Raw genomic sequence first — 15,096 nt, 5'->3', positions numbered from 1 at the left:
CACAAAAATTTCAGAGAAGGAAAAATTAGTTTTTATTTTTATACACAAAATAAATTGCAACATAATATGTACTATAAATTCCACTCCAAATGCTAGGAGAAATTATTTTCATTCTATCTCTATCTCTTGTAAATACACATGATCCCAGTTAATGCTTGAACTTTGATCACAAATCATTTAAATAAAATTTCATCATTTTTGTTATAATGCATTTCTCATACATATTTACAGCATTCTACACAAATTATCGACTCCTCAATTTTCTGGATTTTTTTCATACTTTTTCATATGTCGATGCATGCTTCCGCTTTTTTTGTATGTACTTTTTTGCAATATAAATTGTTTTTTTAGGGTCAGGCCAAGACAAAGTCTTGTCGGCCTGTGCCGTTTTTTTTTATTGGCACAGAAGGCGCCTTTCAATTTTATCTTATTATTATACTTATATTTTGTAATGTTACCATAAATCAAGAATAAAAAATAATTTTTAAATATAAATACAATATTCATCCACAATTCTAAACTAGACTCCCTGGTGTTACTTTGGTTGCAAGTTGTTTTTATCATCACTTCAATCACTTTGGTGCTATCTATGACTAAACAGTTGGACTCTTGAAATATGCAGCTGTTCGATACACTTGCGAGACACGTGTGATCTTGGCTGGTGATGATCTTAAATGATCACGAACAAAATTGCGCCAACAGAGAGAATTACAATTAATAAATACATAGAAAATGCGTGCGTTTCATGTGTGGATTGTGCGCCTACCGCCCTAAAAATAGACAGGCAAAGTATAATAAAAACATTGGTGTCTCAGAAAGAACATTCTAGTCTAAAAAAATTGATAGGATTAATTGGGATTTATTTAGTAATAATACGTAAATAATAATAAAATGCTGAATAGAAATAAAAAATCCAGTTTAAAAAAACTCACTTCGTACATTTTTAAAAAAGACTAGAAATTTTAAATTTTTTGTTTGCTTTTACAATAATCATAATTTGTTTAGAAATTTACCGCACTAAAAATCAGATCAAATTTAAAGCATACAACTGCAATATTAAATATTTCCTTTCTTTTCCGCGGAAACTAAGTTTTCACAGAGAACCTTTGCAATAATGCCCTGCAGAGAAAATATCAATTTCCTGGTAGTTAAATGTAGTTCAAACTTTCATTACGACAAACAGACAAAACAATCACTATACATTCTTAAAGAAAAAATGTAAATGCCAGACGTTCAAGATGTTTCAAAGGTCCAAGTTCAAAGTGGTTCAAGTTCAAAATTTATAACTACATTGTTTTACTTGATCCAATTCAATTATTTTATATTGATTCCACTATCATTGTAATTATATTTGCGCTGATGGTGGCTCAGTGAGACACACATTCATGCACTGAACAAACGCAGTGATGGTTAATTGGCGCTGCATCAAACTTAACCTTGGCAAACAAAGAGCGCCGTGGAATCTTAATGCGCGACTTCAGCTCAGCACAAAGCTAAAGCGATTGACTGACACTCTTCTTATAATACGCCACGGTTTGCACGAATTTTGCGCACTCTGGATGATTTTAGCAGAATCTAATTAATCAAAGCCAAGAGCGTAGAAATCAAAACCTGTGCTGTTCATTTGCGTTTACGACAACAATGTTGTTGTATTGGTGTCGCTCGGGATATTTTTATTAGGCGCAAATAGAGCAACCCGAGTGTATAATAAACAAATTACGCGCTGCATCTCAAAACCTGTGCGAATGCAAACACGGTTGAGTAACAATAATATAATGCACTGAAGCAGAAGAGCAAGAAGTATGGGTGGTATGCGTGAGCGAACAAGAGCAAAAAGCACGTTTCCTTAAGAGGAACGAAAAAGATAAAATTAATTTTTCATTATATGACGAGAAACCACCTGAGCAAGGTCAAGTAGTAACAACGCACAGAAGTGCAGAGATATTATTTTGCATAATCTTGGTACAAGGACTTTATACTGCTTCTTATCAGCCCCAAAACTATGTTGAGATTAAATGACAGAATTTGATAAAGAAACAATGTAACGATTTTTACTGTCATAAATATTGATTTAAGTTACGAAAAAGAAGTAAAAAAGAAACGATCTCTGCTCTCTGGTAATGCTTTTGACATTGTTATCCGACCATGTTTAATGAATAAAATTCTAATTACATTTTTTGTTATATTTTAAATTGTTTTTAAATTTTTAACGAGGTTAAAAGGGTACTGAAAATGTAGAGCAGTATTTATGAAAGTGAAACCAGCGCAGCACAAATAAAAAAGCAATATCGAAGAGCTGACGTGTCGTCGTAAAACATTCAAATCAACTTGCCGCGCAAACAAACAATCGAGTCGTCGGTTTAATTAAATTAATTTCATCGCGGATCGTCATCGCATCGCGGGGCGGCAAACAACATCGCGTTGCTGGCTGCGGTTGATTTATTGGAGGGGGCGAGCAGCGTCCACTCGGTCACAAGTGGATCCTCAGAGGTTATCATTAAATGCTAAAGTCCGACTTATTTAAAACAAAAGAGATTAGCGGAGAAGTGGAGAGAAGATGATCAGACGCGGCTGTTGACAGAAATCGCGACTGCATCGCCTTGCACCAGCCACGCCGCATTCACTCCGACGCCTCCGCTCTCTGCAAATTGCACCACACACGCTTGTAAGTACACATTATACCATGCGGGCTACATTCAAGTTCGCGATAATTCAACCTTGCTCTCGCCCAACGCTTTTTCTCTTGTGCTCGGTCTCTGTGTTATTCCTTTTTTTACAGAAATAATTTTCAGCTGAGGAGCAGGAAATAAATATTTAAAGTCAGGAAAAATTTTTAAATTATATTTTATGACAATGAAATCGCTTTATGACGACGCACTATTTTTAAATTTCACTTTTTAGCTTATTATTTAGTGACTCACATTTGACAGAGCTTTTGCCATGTGTGAACAAAGAAGCCCCACACTTGCTCAACTTTTCCTTGTCTGAAATTTCAGCAAGTTACTCTTTGTACGACTTTTTACATATCTTTTACTTTTTATTGTAATTTCCCTGATTTGATTACTCTTCAGCTTAAAGCAATAAAATCGTTCCATAGGACACACTTTTCGGTAAAAATTCATTAAAATTATCATTGAATACGTCACACCTTACTTTGATTATTGAGAGAAGATATTTGCTGACGTGCAGACACTTGTTGCTCAAACCGTGATGAAATGGAACCTTGAAGGTCTTTTCGTGTGTAGCAATTATTATTCCTTCTTATTTCTCCCCCGTATTAATGAAAAAAAAATCTAAATTGACAAATCAAGACATTTGCTGATAAAAATTATAATTAGTTTTTTTTAAACTATAATTCAATACTGCCGAATTTAAGACACAGCCTCCAAAATTTATTATCAAAGTGCAAAGTGCGGTGTTTTTTGGCATTGCTTATAAATAATCTTATCTCTGTGTAGCGACGCACAGTACATATTTCTATGTTGCACCACCATCTCCGAATGCCCTTTAAGTATGGAAGTACTATGAACTCTCCACAGAGAAACGTGTTCTAAACAGAGAAATTTTGTTATCAGCGCGCAATGACATCAAGCGTCAATAATTGTACATTTTATGTACTACGTCAGACACTTAATCATTGTAAAAACCACTAACTGACAAAATGAACTGGATTTCAGTAAATGGCGGATCGATTTGCAATCCAGAGACAGCCTTTGAGTGCAAAGGATCAGGAAAAGGCCAAAAATGAGCTTCGCGAAACGCCAGAAATCCGGGCGCAGGAGATCGAGAAATTGAGGAAGCTTATCAAAGGTACACATCAAAGGTCACAGATTAGAGTTCTAAAATCTTTTTTTGTCCCTAGCTGAGGAAGGACTTGTTTGGGTAGATACGGATGAGTTCTTGACTGCATTTTTGAGACCATCGCACTGGTATGCGGAAAGTGCATTAGAGCTTGTAAGTATTTGAAATAATTATCTATGACACAAACCATTTTGCCCACTCTCTTAAAAAAACGGATTTCTTTATTAGTTTACAAATTTTCCATGGAGGATTTTAAAATAATGAAATTAAAAATTTCTTTAATAGAAAACTGCCCAACCCAACAATTTAACTCTCAGTTCTATTTAGAATATTCTTGCAAAAGTTCTATTTGGAATATTCTTGCAATTAATGTTAATTAATTTTGAACTTGTGTATAAACTTACAAATTTCAATAATAAAACATCACAAAAATAAAACAAAGCAACTGAACATTAGACAAGCAGATGATTGTAATTATTATTAATTACTAATAACTGGCGGCAGTCACGCACAATTCACTTGATTCCGCAACGCACTGGAGTGCAAAACAACAAGCGCACGTGGTGTTTGTTGAGCAAAGTCATTCTTTGAATAAATGAGTTCACCGCACATCAGAATAATCAGCTATAGTGTCTTATATTTTTTGTTTCAAACTTTCAGATCAAGAGGGTAGCCGATTTCCGTGCTAAAAATTGGACTCTGATTGGAGATTTGGAGCCTAAAACCGAGGAGCAGCGCATCGTTCACAATGTGGTGAACGTCATTCCCGAGAGAGACCAAGAGGGTCGCCGAATGCTTATTGTCAACTGTGGAGGTGAAAAATAATTATAAAAGATAATGCTGGTGCTAAATTAGAATCAAGAAATAAATTCTATTAAATTTAAACTTAAAAAAGTTACTTTTTATTAAATTAATTTTTTTTTGTCAAATTTGCAGCTAGCTGGGATCCTAGCGAGGTGAACACGGATCATTTATTTAGACTGCTGTATTTGGTTCACTTGGTTGCCCTAGAAGAACCATCTACTCAGGTAAATTAAAAAAAAAACACGATTTGAAATATAAACGGAATAAAATACTTCAGAATTAACTATAATTTTAGCTTTGAAGGAAATATTTTAAAAATGAATTCCAGGTGTGATTAATTTAAAAATTCATTTTCACAGGTCAACGGAGTGGTTGTTATTATGGACTTTAAGGGGATGGGTATGAAGCAGGTCAAAGCTTTCACCCCTAACTTCTCGATGCGACTTCTGACCTTTATTCAGGTTTGATACCACACAATTCCCACGATTTTATATTATTTCTTCAACGCATAATATGATTGCAGCATGCTATGCCAATACGTCTCAAGGCTGTGCACATCGTCAAAGAGCCGTTTGTGTTCAACATGGTTTTCCAGCTTTTCAAGCCATTCATCCAGGAAAAGCTGAAGTCCAGAGTGAGTGCTTCTTCTGTCAAAATTTTTATTATTAATAAAATTTGCATAGGAAAATCAATCGTATTAGTGAAAAGTGATTATTTGATATTTTTCTTTGAAGATAATTATCTTTTATTTGCACAGCAGTTGTGCATTTGAATTTTTCAAACAAGATCGAGTGGTCTGTAAAACGATTTCACTTAATTATAAATCATAAAAAAAGTTTGCAAATAAGAAAAAAGGGAGAGGATGAGCGTTCGCTGATTATTTTTATGTCACATAATTGAAAGGAAAAAGTTATCTTCCTTTTTTTTTATCACTCTTTATATTTTAAGACTCTTAAATTAATCAAATATCTGTTTAAAATTATTTAAAAGAAATTTACTTCCTATTTCAAGCGTAAAAAATAATCAAATCAATTATTTTGGTCACATTAATAAAAGAAACATAAAGAAGAAGAATACCCACTTTTTTTTATTATTGTTTATTTTATGCTCGAGTCAATTACTGGCTAAGAAGTATAGGCCAACGTTTTAGCTCATTAATTTTATAAAATCTGAAACAAAAAAGGAATATAATAACAAATTAAAGAAATCAAATTTTAATAAAAAACAAATCATTTTCCAGATGTTCTTCCACGGTGACAAGATGAAGAAGCTGCACGAACATATCAGCCCCTCTTGCCTGCCCGAGGATTACGGCGGCACTTTGCCAAAGATCAATTATGGCGGAAAGGAGTGGTACGGTCCGCTCTTGACCGCCGAGAACGGTGTCAAGGGTAAGAACAGTGGCAAAAAAAAAACAAACCCCATTTAAAACGCCTTTATTATTTATTTTTTGCAGCCTGGCAGAAAATGGGTTACGAGAAGGACCTGAAGAAATAAAGCCTAGTGCAGCCATTATCAACAATGAAATATTCCAGCATGTGTAATTATCAAAATGTTTAGTCAATCATCATTCTAGTTAATCGACTCTAGCAGTCATTTGTGGTTCCTACTATTACAAAATCTGTTACCGTTTTTCTACTCAAAATGCAACAAAAGAGTGATATTCCATCAACCAGTGATATAATTAATGACATTATTGTACATAAACGCGCTGCTCAATTTAAAAAAAATGTTACTATATTTTTATACAACAATTATGTTTTGTGCAAACAACAATGAATTAAAATTTCTTAATCCATTTCATAAAAAATAACCTTATCTTATTCCAATGTGTTCAATTTAGGCTTAATTATGCAAGGAGTCGAGTGTTGTGTGTTTTTTATAATGTATGTGTTTAACCCAGTTCACTGACTGAACGCCTGCTTTGTAGTGAGTCACAAGCCATCAGTTCTGAAATTAGAACGCAAGTCAGTCGGCCAGTCGCATATACGCGATTATGTGACAATGGTGCGCGGTATAATATCAGTTCTCTCTCATGTATTGAGTTACGCACATGCTATATATATATATATAATATGTTAATCTATCTATAAAAATGCAATTTAAAATGAACGTCTGCTCGAGTTCTTTGGCCTTTCCTCGTTGCCGGCGGCGGCTGCAACCTCTCATTACCAACTCCACACGCACACTGCGGCTAAAACACCAACCAGAGGACGACGCGACTGCGTTTTATTTTTATAAAGTCTCGTTCAGTCTTCAACCAAAAGGAATATCGGACAGAAACACGCTCACTTGCAATTATAGAGGCGTGCAGTTGATTGCAAGCAGAGTTGAGGAGAACAAGAAGTACCATCAGCTAAAGTGGAGTTTAATTGAGATTGGAAAAGTCTGGCCGAAACTGCGAAACAATCTGTTGCTCTCTGTCTTAATATCCTCAACAGCACAACAAACCAAGGAGTAATTTTTTTGGTACATTTTTATTTCACTAATTTCATGTTGTAAATGTTATTTGCTATTACTTATTCCCTTAAATATTTTGACTAATATAACTGTTAATTTTTCCTAATTCTGCCTAATTCCTAATATTATTGAAAGATTTTAAAATTAAATTTTTCTTTTATTCTTTGTAGCCCAGGTGTAGCCTAGTAAAGAAATAAATAATTATTGTGTGTATTAAAAGCACTATGAATATGATAATAGTAATTTAGAGAGATGGTTACTAATTTAGTTATTTTAAATTATTTAATTTAAAACAAAGTAAGACTGCAGACCCTCTTTTAAAATAAAAAAGTTATCATTATCAGTCAACCTGCATCAGAGAATCCATATTGAGGTTAGACAACTTAAAAGAAAGCCTGGAGTATTTATGTATTTTCATAAATATTAAAGACCAAAAATATTTTAATTGTCGATTTGGATCTTTTTCGTTGCTTCTCCGGAAGAGCGGCGTGAGTTGATAGTGAAATCACCAAAATGTAGGACAGGCGTATAATGTAATCGGTGTTATCCGAGCAACGGATGAAACTCAACGGTCTCTTTGTTTATCGGCAGGGCAGGGAGAAAGTGAGTGTGAGAGAGTTTGAGTCGGTCGTGCCACCGCCGGTTGCTTCCTTCGAGGCCTCGCTCGAGCACCGACAACACTCGCCTGCTGTACCAGTGGTGCCGCCGAAACAGTCTTCATTCCACCGTCAACAGGTGAGTTCGTCTCTTGTGTGTGTTAATCTGCCAATATTGCACCTGCTTTGTTTATTATCTCGTCCGATAAGCTTGAGATGTGGCTTCGCAGAGGAATTATCTTTTTATTTTTGGTTCAAGCGATTTGGTTTGTAAGTAAGTGGGTTTGATTTTTGTAAAGCTTTTGCCACTTCAATTGAATCAGTGCTGCGGCTTGACTGGTTTTTGCAAAGGTGCAGTAAAAGTTGTGTGGCCGTGGTTTCTCAATATTTTTGCGCAATGGTCCAGAACTCGGTTTTGTAGCGTATTAGCATAAATATTATTCAGTGTGGCGCAATAAAAAGCGCGATAATTGCCTAATTGGTTAGCGTAATGGAGTTTGGATGATTTTTTTTTAATTTATCACTAGTTTTTCTCTCTCATATATTGTATTTATTTATAAAAAAATATATATAATTCTGTCAAAGACTTGCATGATAAATTATTTGGCACTACTTGTAATTTTAAATTTTTATTATTTTAAATTAAAATAAATTACTATAAATCAATTCATTTCATGATTAATTAAGGGTTTAAGCAGGGTTTATATGTAATTAAGTTAAGAATGAAAGATTCAAAATATAAAATTTCACTTTTGTAAACCATTAACAAAAAACATTGAATTAAATCAATTTTCGGAACGATTTTTATCAATATTTTACCCAAATTTATGAATATTATATTGCAGGATGACGACTTCATTAGCGCCTGCCGTGCTAATAATCGGCGACAACTTTGAGTTGCGCTTTGAAGTCGAGGAGATCGAAGGCGAATTTGCTGAGAGGGCACGTAAAGAATTGAGAGAAACGCCGGAGAACAAGTCGGAAGCAATCGAAGAGCTCCGTAAACTAGTCACAGGTAAGAAAGCAGTGACCGGCACAAGGTCATCATGACGCAGCTCCTCCTCTATTGAACATATTTATTATTCAACAATGCGTGAGGAGAATGCAAGCACCACTTTGACCAAAGAAAGAAAAAAGGGTTTTATAGACACCAATTATGGGATTTAAAAAAAAAATATTTTTTGGGTCAGCCATTTAAATCTTTAACGGTTTGTAAATCTCAAGTGCATATTAAAAAAAAGAGCAATGAAATTCAAAGAGAGGTTTTTTCACACTTTGCTCTTTGCACGCCCACATTAATCTTTCTCTGCAAAGGCAGATAAAAATTCTCAGCAGCTTTTCATTGGCAGGCTGCATTATGCAGCGCGATTGCTCAAGGTTCAATTATTGTCTCCGTGCGGTTAATCACGAGGCAAAAATGCAACTTTTTCACATTATGATCTAAGCGCAGAATAAAAGACAAGGGTTGAGGTCATATTTGTGGTAAATTTTTTTATAAGCCTCGTCGTTGCATTTTACTGTCGGGTATTATGATCATCATCATGATGAACCGTGCAGAGAATGAAGCGTTCTCACAATATCAAAATAAATAAAATAATTTGCGTTGATATAAAAAATGAGATTAAAGAAGAAGAAATGTGAATAAGAAATAAGAGATGGCTGCAACTTCTAGCGCAAAAAGGTGGCCGTCAATTTCAACACGAAATTAATTTTAAATGTACGATTTTTCTTTTTCCACGTTAAGTGAAATCGCAGATTAAAACCTATCGAAATTGCAGGGACGCTGAAGCGGGGCATTTGTCAAGACAGCCCACAATGGCGCTTTCGAATGTCTTGTTTAGAAATTTATAGCGTTTGAAAAATATGGTCGTTTGTGGATAGGTTTTTACGTTCGGTGAACTACTGACTGGAACACTCGGATCGGTCCATAAGCGTGCAGCACTGTTGTGGGCTGCAGGTGAGAGGAGAAAGCTAGGCACGGCAAAACGCACAACAGCGAGTCGGCCGGCAAATTTCGTTAGACAAAATTGGTGGTGCGCACATGCTGCAAATTGCAATTAATACTTTTTTATCTTCCCTGCTGCTGTTTTGCGAGTTGCGAGAGCGTAATATTATTTTATTTAGTGCAAGGTTACTGAGCTGGCAAATGACTAAGGGTTTTTACGTCACCAGGTCATTAGCATAGGAAGGAAACTTACTGTGTGCTGCACAATGGACGCGTTTCTTCTAGGATATTAAAATAATTTAAATAAATTGCTCATTAAAATCGCACTTCATGCAAGGTGCAGTGTTCATTTTTTTTCAAATTGAAAGTAGGATAAAAGTAAAATTTCGGATACATTATTTAATTATTTTAATGACGACCGCTTTCCCCGCAAGAAAATTTAGCCCCCAGTATTAATTAATGGAATGCATTTTTTTTTATCAAAAAACACCGCCAAAGACTCACACCAACTCACACTTGTGCGCACTTGTGTGAAAACGTTTACTCTGAAAATAAATTAGTCACGGCATGCCAAGGAAGGCATAAAAAAGCAGTTAGCTTGTGAACGAAAAATAAAATGCAATTTAACAAACGCGTGATTTCCTAGTTGGTTTTTTTGCAATTATTCTATAAATATTTATGATAACATGAGTGAATATGTTTTAACTTTTCAGATGATAAGAACTTAAACTTCCCGGTTGATGATGAATTACGGCTACTTATTTTTCTGCGGCCTTGCAAATTTTACGCGCAGAGTGCCTATGCCCTAGTGAGTGGTTTTTTATGTTATCTACAGGAAGAAAAATTGCTTCAACTTTACTAATTTTTAATTACAGATGAAACGGTACTACACATTTCGACTGAAAAATCCTAAAGTCTATCGCGAGTTGAAGCCAACAAATGAGAAAAATCTATTTGATCAAGATATCATCACAGTTCTGCCAAAACGGGATCAATTTGGCCGGCGAGTTATGCTCATTGAGTCAGGCGGCAAGTGGAACACGAGCCTTTGCTCAGTGGACGAGATATTCCGAGGATGTGCCTTGTTCTTGGAGGCTGCCATGGCAGAGCCCAAAACACAAGTATGTTCTCAATTCACTGTTTTTCTTTATTGTCACCAGTTAAAAAAAAAAATGAATAATATACAATTTTAGAAAGTAATTTTAAATTTATTGATTATTTTTAATTATAAATTAAAATTTTAGGTTTCTGGAGTTGTAGTAATCTTAGACCAAGCTGGCCTGAGTCTAAGTCACGTGATGCAATTTACTCCAGGATTTGCCCGAGCTGTTGTTACGTGGGTTCAAGTGTGTAAATTTTAAGATTATATTGATTATTAACAAAAGATTTAATTTTCCAAATATCTGGCAACATTCTTTTGAATAATTTGACATCACAGAAGTCTACCCAATATATAAATTTGGAAAACAAACTTTTTGCCACTTCTTCTTACAATCAATAAAAGCGTGCATAAAATCTAAAGCGAATTTATAATTTTCTTTGATTATCCGCAGGAATGCTTGCCAATTAGGTTGAAGGGGGTTCACATTGTGAACCAGCCTTACATTTTCAACATGATTTTCGCCATTTTCAAGCCATTCCTCCAAGAGAAGCTACGAAAGAGGGTATTTTGCTGCAGAAAATTCAAATAACTCAACAATACCAATTTTTGGTCAAATTTTCAGATACACTTCCATGGCACGAATCGGCCATCCCTATTAAAGCACATCGACCCTGAGGTCCTACCAAAGCGATATGGTGGAACCCTGGATCTCCCAGATGTCACTGGTGATCAGTGGTACACCTTGATGGCACCACGAAATAGTGATTACGAGAGTGAGTCATTTCAATAAAATTAAACAATTAAAATTAATTGCTTAACTGATTTGCAGAGGTCAACTCTTTTGGATACACTTCGTAGGGTCATGTGCTGGATTTAAAAGTTGCCTCAAAAATATTTTGTGATAATGTACACAAAAATTGTAACTTATTAATTACTTAAAATTCCTTGTGTATGTAAATTTTTAGTGTATAACATTTATTATTTAAGTCACAATTTTAAATTATACGAGACGTTTTCTTTTTAAATTTATTTCACAAAGACCTAAAAACTTAAAAAATTATACAATATTAAATTTGGTGTAAGATTTTTTATTTTATGTAAAATTAGTAAAAAATGACAATTATTGGAAATAATTAAAACGATGCCCCCCATTCACCAGGGTTTTATTTATCACAATTTGCTTGTCATTATTCGTCAATCTCAGGGTTGTTTTTAAACCCGTACTTGTTGATTGCTGCAAGGATTAAAAGTATTGATTATAATTTGTAAATCTTTTCGAGCATTGTCTTACTTTCATATTCTTTGTCAAGCTGCGACAAAAGCTTGAACCAGTCCATTCCCGAGAGTCGAGGCGCAGTCAGCTCTCCTTTGTAGCAAGGGGGAAGGGCCTCCTTGTTAATGTGCTTGTGAAGAGATGCGCGATCTTTGCCATGAAAGAAAATCTGGAAAAATATGTTTTGGTCCTTTTTATTATACCAAGAAAAATAAGGTGCTCATTGCTTGAGGAAAATTAAAACTTTTAGGCGCGGAAATTATGAAGTCCGGTAAATATATAATGAGTCATTAATAATGACATAGACGAATAATTTAAGAATTTACCCTATTTTTCAGCTTCTCTCGCAAGAATGGTTTAAATAGGGCAAACACCATGTTGAAAATGTACGGCTGGTTCACAATGTGAATGCCCTTGACCCTGGATGGTATACTGTCCTGCAAAATAGCAAAAAATTGGAATATTTACAATTTTTAGCTTAAATTTTAAAATTGTATTTTTATTAAATTGTTTTGTTATTCATAAAACAAGGTGTTTAATAATAACAAAAGAAAACACGAAAGTTAAATTTAAATGTAAAATATTACGACAAAAAGCTCGTCAATTAAATTTTTTTGATGATTTCTGCAGAAAAATTTTTATTGCATAATTATTCAATCTATACCTGAAGCCAATCAACAATTCGTTTGGCAAAAGGAGGCGTGAATTGGCACACTTGTTGCAGCGACAGGCCATCCATGTCAAATATCACTAAAGATCCTGCCACCTGTAACGAATGAGCAGTAGCATGAGAAATTTCAACGGAAACGATCCATCTTATTGTTAGATAAAATCAACAATCACAGTTTTCAGTGCCGCTATCACACAAAAGAAAAATGCACCATTTTTGTGCACCTTGTTTCATTAAAGCAAAAATATTTTCTAAATTTAAATAATTCTAACTAAAAAAGAAAACATTTTTTTTAATAAAAGAAATGGATCTAAATTTATGTTATATAAAATAAAAGGTGAAATTTAATGCCATGAGAGTAAAACTGAGACGCAAGGCACTCGAATTACACCACAGGAGTATAACCTACTTGAGTTTTCGGTTCCAGTAGAGCAGCCTCGACGAAAAGGACGCAGCCCTTGAAAACATCGTCCAAATTGCATTCGTTGTGTTTCCATTTCTCTAAACACGCGGAGCACATTATAAGAGGCCAAATTATTTTGCAATATTGTGAGAATAACATTATGTAGAGAGAGCTAATGTCATAATAAAATATTGCGTACTGCCAAGTTCCATGACCAAAATGCGGCGTCCTTTGTTGTCCCTGCTCGGCAAGACGGTTAAAATGTCCTGAGCAAAAATGTTTTGCTCCTTCGAAGGCACCAGACCATTGTAGACTTTGCTGTGCTTTATTTTGAACTGATAGTACCGCTTTATCTGCAAAAGGGTTTCTCGGAAATGAACAAAAAAAAAATCATGTTTCTTTGATTTACCAGTTGGTAGGCGCTCTCAGGGTAGAATTTACAGGGACGGAGGAATCGGATCAAGTAGGCATCATTGTCTAGTGGCACGTACAGTTCTTTGTCATCTGAAGAAATAAATAAATAATTTATTGAAATATTGATTTCTTGATTTAATATAAATAATAAATAAGTGCTTTGAAAACTAGTTCATGATCATTCAATTAATAATAAAAATTAAAAAAAAAACAAGCCTGGTATTTTACAGTATTTTAAACATATTTTTTGGTCAGGCCAAATAAATTTTTTCTTTGAAATGATGAACAGAAACGGAGAAGCAGTATTAAGAAAATTAAATTAACAAATGTGTGCTAACGTAAGAAGTTGCTGGCGGCCGGCGGGCCGAATGCAGGCACAGACATTTAATTGTGCCGACAGTGCATATAAAAGGAAACGGGTCAATTCCATTTGACGCCGGGAGAGAAGAATAACGCTCTGACCATGAAAATCTGCTGAAAGAAAATGCGACGTGTCATGGAAAACAATTGCATCTCGCCAAGTGCAAACGTCATTCAGTCATTAGAGGCAGGATTTGGCGCAGGAAAATGCCATGTGTATTTGATATTTTTTTTTCTATTGACGTTAATCGCGAGGAGACGGCAAAATTTAGCCAATCATAATTCAGCTCTGCTATTGTCCTCACATGATGAGGCACCCAGACTGAAATTTATGCTGATCACCGTCGTAAGGTCAAACTTTTTAATATTTAGCTTTTATTTAATTTAACGTGGTATTTATTTTGGGCACGCAACAAAATTCCCACGTTAAATTTAGAACTGCGTTAGAAATTAATACAAATATTAATTTAGAACAAGGCTTGCTGTCGACATTAATTTGTGTGTTACATTTTTGTGGTAAATGAAGAAATTGTCACTTTTTTTAAATTTACAAATATTTAATAATCTTTAAAAATAAATCATTTTTTGACAGATTATTCAGCTTTTTAACCAATGGAAATTTTGATCCCAAATATAAAGTAATTATGAATAGAAATAGATTTTGGTGAAACTGAACAATAGTTCCTACTTCCTTTCATTTTTCTGTTCTTACTAATCTTACCTCTCAACAAACTTCTCAATTCTTCGACAGCCTTATCAACAACATCAGGGTTCTCCCTAAGTTCCGTTCTAGCCACTTCCCTCAACTCGGGGGTGAGATCTTCCTGATCAATCGTGAGAGTCGAGTGTCCCAAGTCGATGACAGGGATCGTCCCCTGACACAACGGGAGCGTCATTGCAAGAAGCTGACACGGAGCGGCGCCGTCAAGTGCAACCAACTAATGCACCTCTAGTTACAAACTAGCATTATATGATTGTGGGTATCTCTTCAACGATGGAAATGCTGATTCAGGTTCCACCTGCCACCTGCCCCCTCCTTTGCGATTCTCTGTCTACTTTTATAGAGTGTTACCTTAACATAAAATGCGAAAGCGACAGTGCTCTATGCCGAAGGAACAAAATTAACCAAATTAACTAGGCTTCCATTTATTTGACCTCATTAAACAGATAAGAGAACTTTAACTGTTATACATTATTTATTTATTTTATGCCGAGTTTTGGTAAATAACTTTAATTTTAACCTATTTTTAACCGTTTGAAATATTTTT

The 15,096-nt window shown here is 34.8% G+C and overlaps 3 protein-coding genes across 8 annotated transcripts; 2 read left to right on the top strand and 1 right to left on the bottom strand.

Moving 5' to 3' along the window:
• The first annotated feature begins 2,471 nt into the window (after window positions 1–2,471).
• LOC132201935 (retinaldehyde-binding protein 1) lies at window positions 2,472–6,239 on the top strand. Its single transcript, XM_059628508.1, has 10 exons — window positions 2,472–2,490; window positions 2,540–2,665; window positions 3,678–3,810; window positions 3,863–3,954; window positions 4,462–4,615; window positions 4,738–4,829; window positions 4,965–5,066; window positions 5,129–5,239; window positions 5,846–5,996; window positions 6,062–6,239. Exons 3-10 carry the CDS (start codon window positions 3,681–3,683, stop codon window positions 6,100–6,102), a joined length of 873 nt encoding a protein of 290 aa, XP_059484491.1. The 5' UTR covers window positions 2,472–2,490; window positions 2,540–2,665; window positions 3,678–3,680; the 3' UTR covers window positions 6,103–6,239.
• A 587-nt stretch (window positions 6,240–6,826) lies between these two features.
• Window positions 6,827–11,859, top strand: LOC132201934 (clavesin-1-like). Of its 5 annotated transcripts, none has more exons than XM_059628505.1 (9): window positions 6,827–7,062; window positions 7,657–7,800; window positions 8,507–8,676; window positions 10,320–10,414; window positions 10,482–10,727; window positions 10,851–10,952; window positions 11,160–11,270; window positions 11,331–11,481; window positions 11,538–11,859. In XM_059628505.1, exons 3-9 carry the CDS (start codon window positions 8,508–8,510, stop codon window positions 11,564–11,566), a joined length of 903 nt encoding a protein of 300 aa, XP_059484488.1. In that variant the 5' UTR covers window positions 6,827–7,062; window positions 7,657–7,800; window position 8,507; the 3' UTR covers window positions 11,567–11,859. The 5 variants fall into 5 exon arrangements, with proteins under 5 accessions (XP_059484488.1, XP_059484487.1, XP_059484486.1 ...); XM_059628504.1 differs by having other exon boundaries at window positions 6,827–7,074; window positions 7,662–7,800; XM_059628503.1 differs by having other exon boundaries at window positions 6,827–7,074.
• Window positions 11,757–14,806, bottom strand: LOC132201933 (alpha-tocopherol transfer protein-like). Of its 2 annotated transcripts, none has more exons than XM_059628502.1 (8): window positions 13,807–13,928; window positions 13,464–13,558; window positions 13,254–13,407; window positions 13,061–13,152; window positions 12,646–12,747; window positions 12,308–12,418; window positions 12,000–12,150; window positions 11,757–11,942 (listed from the first exon to the last, which is right to left on the bottom strand). In XM_059628502.1, the coding sequence occupies exons 1-8, from the start codon at window positions 13,850–13,852 to the stop codon at window positions 11,896–11,898; spliced, it is 798 nt and encodes a 265-aa protein (XP_059484485.1). In that variant the 5' UTR covers window positions 13,853–13,928; the 3' UTR covers window positions 11,757–11,895. The 2 variants fall into 2 exon arrangements, with proteins under 2 accessions (XP_059484485.1, XP_059484484.1); XM_059628501.1 differs by lacking the exon at window positions 13,807–13,928 and adding an exon at window positions 14,550–14,806 and having other exon boundaries at window positions 11,765–11,942.
• Window positions 14,807–15,096: the final 290 nt, after the last annotated feature.

The sequence above is a fragment of the Neocloeon triangulifer genome, unplaced genomic scaffold (assembly GCF_031216515.1).
Source record: "Neocloeon triangulifer isolate White Clay Creek 2 clone unplaced genomic scaffold, ASM3121651v1 ptg000014l, whole genome shotgun sequence".
In the NCBI taxonomy this organism is placed as follows: domain Eukaryota; kingdom Metazoa; phylum Arthropoda; class Insecta; order Ephemeroptera; family Baetidae; genus Neocloeon; species Neocloeon triangulifer.
The sequence above is the reverse complement of the archived record's forward strand: the minus strand, read 5'-3'. Positions and strand labels throughout refer to the sequence as shown.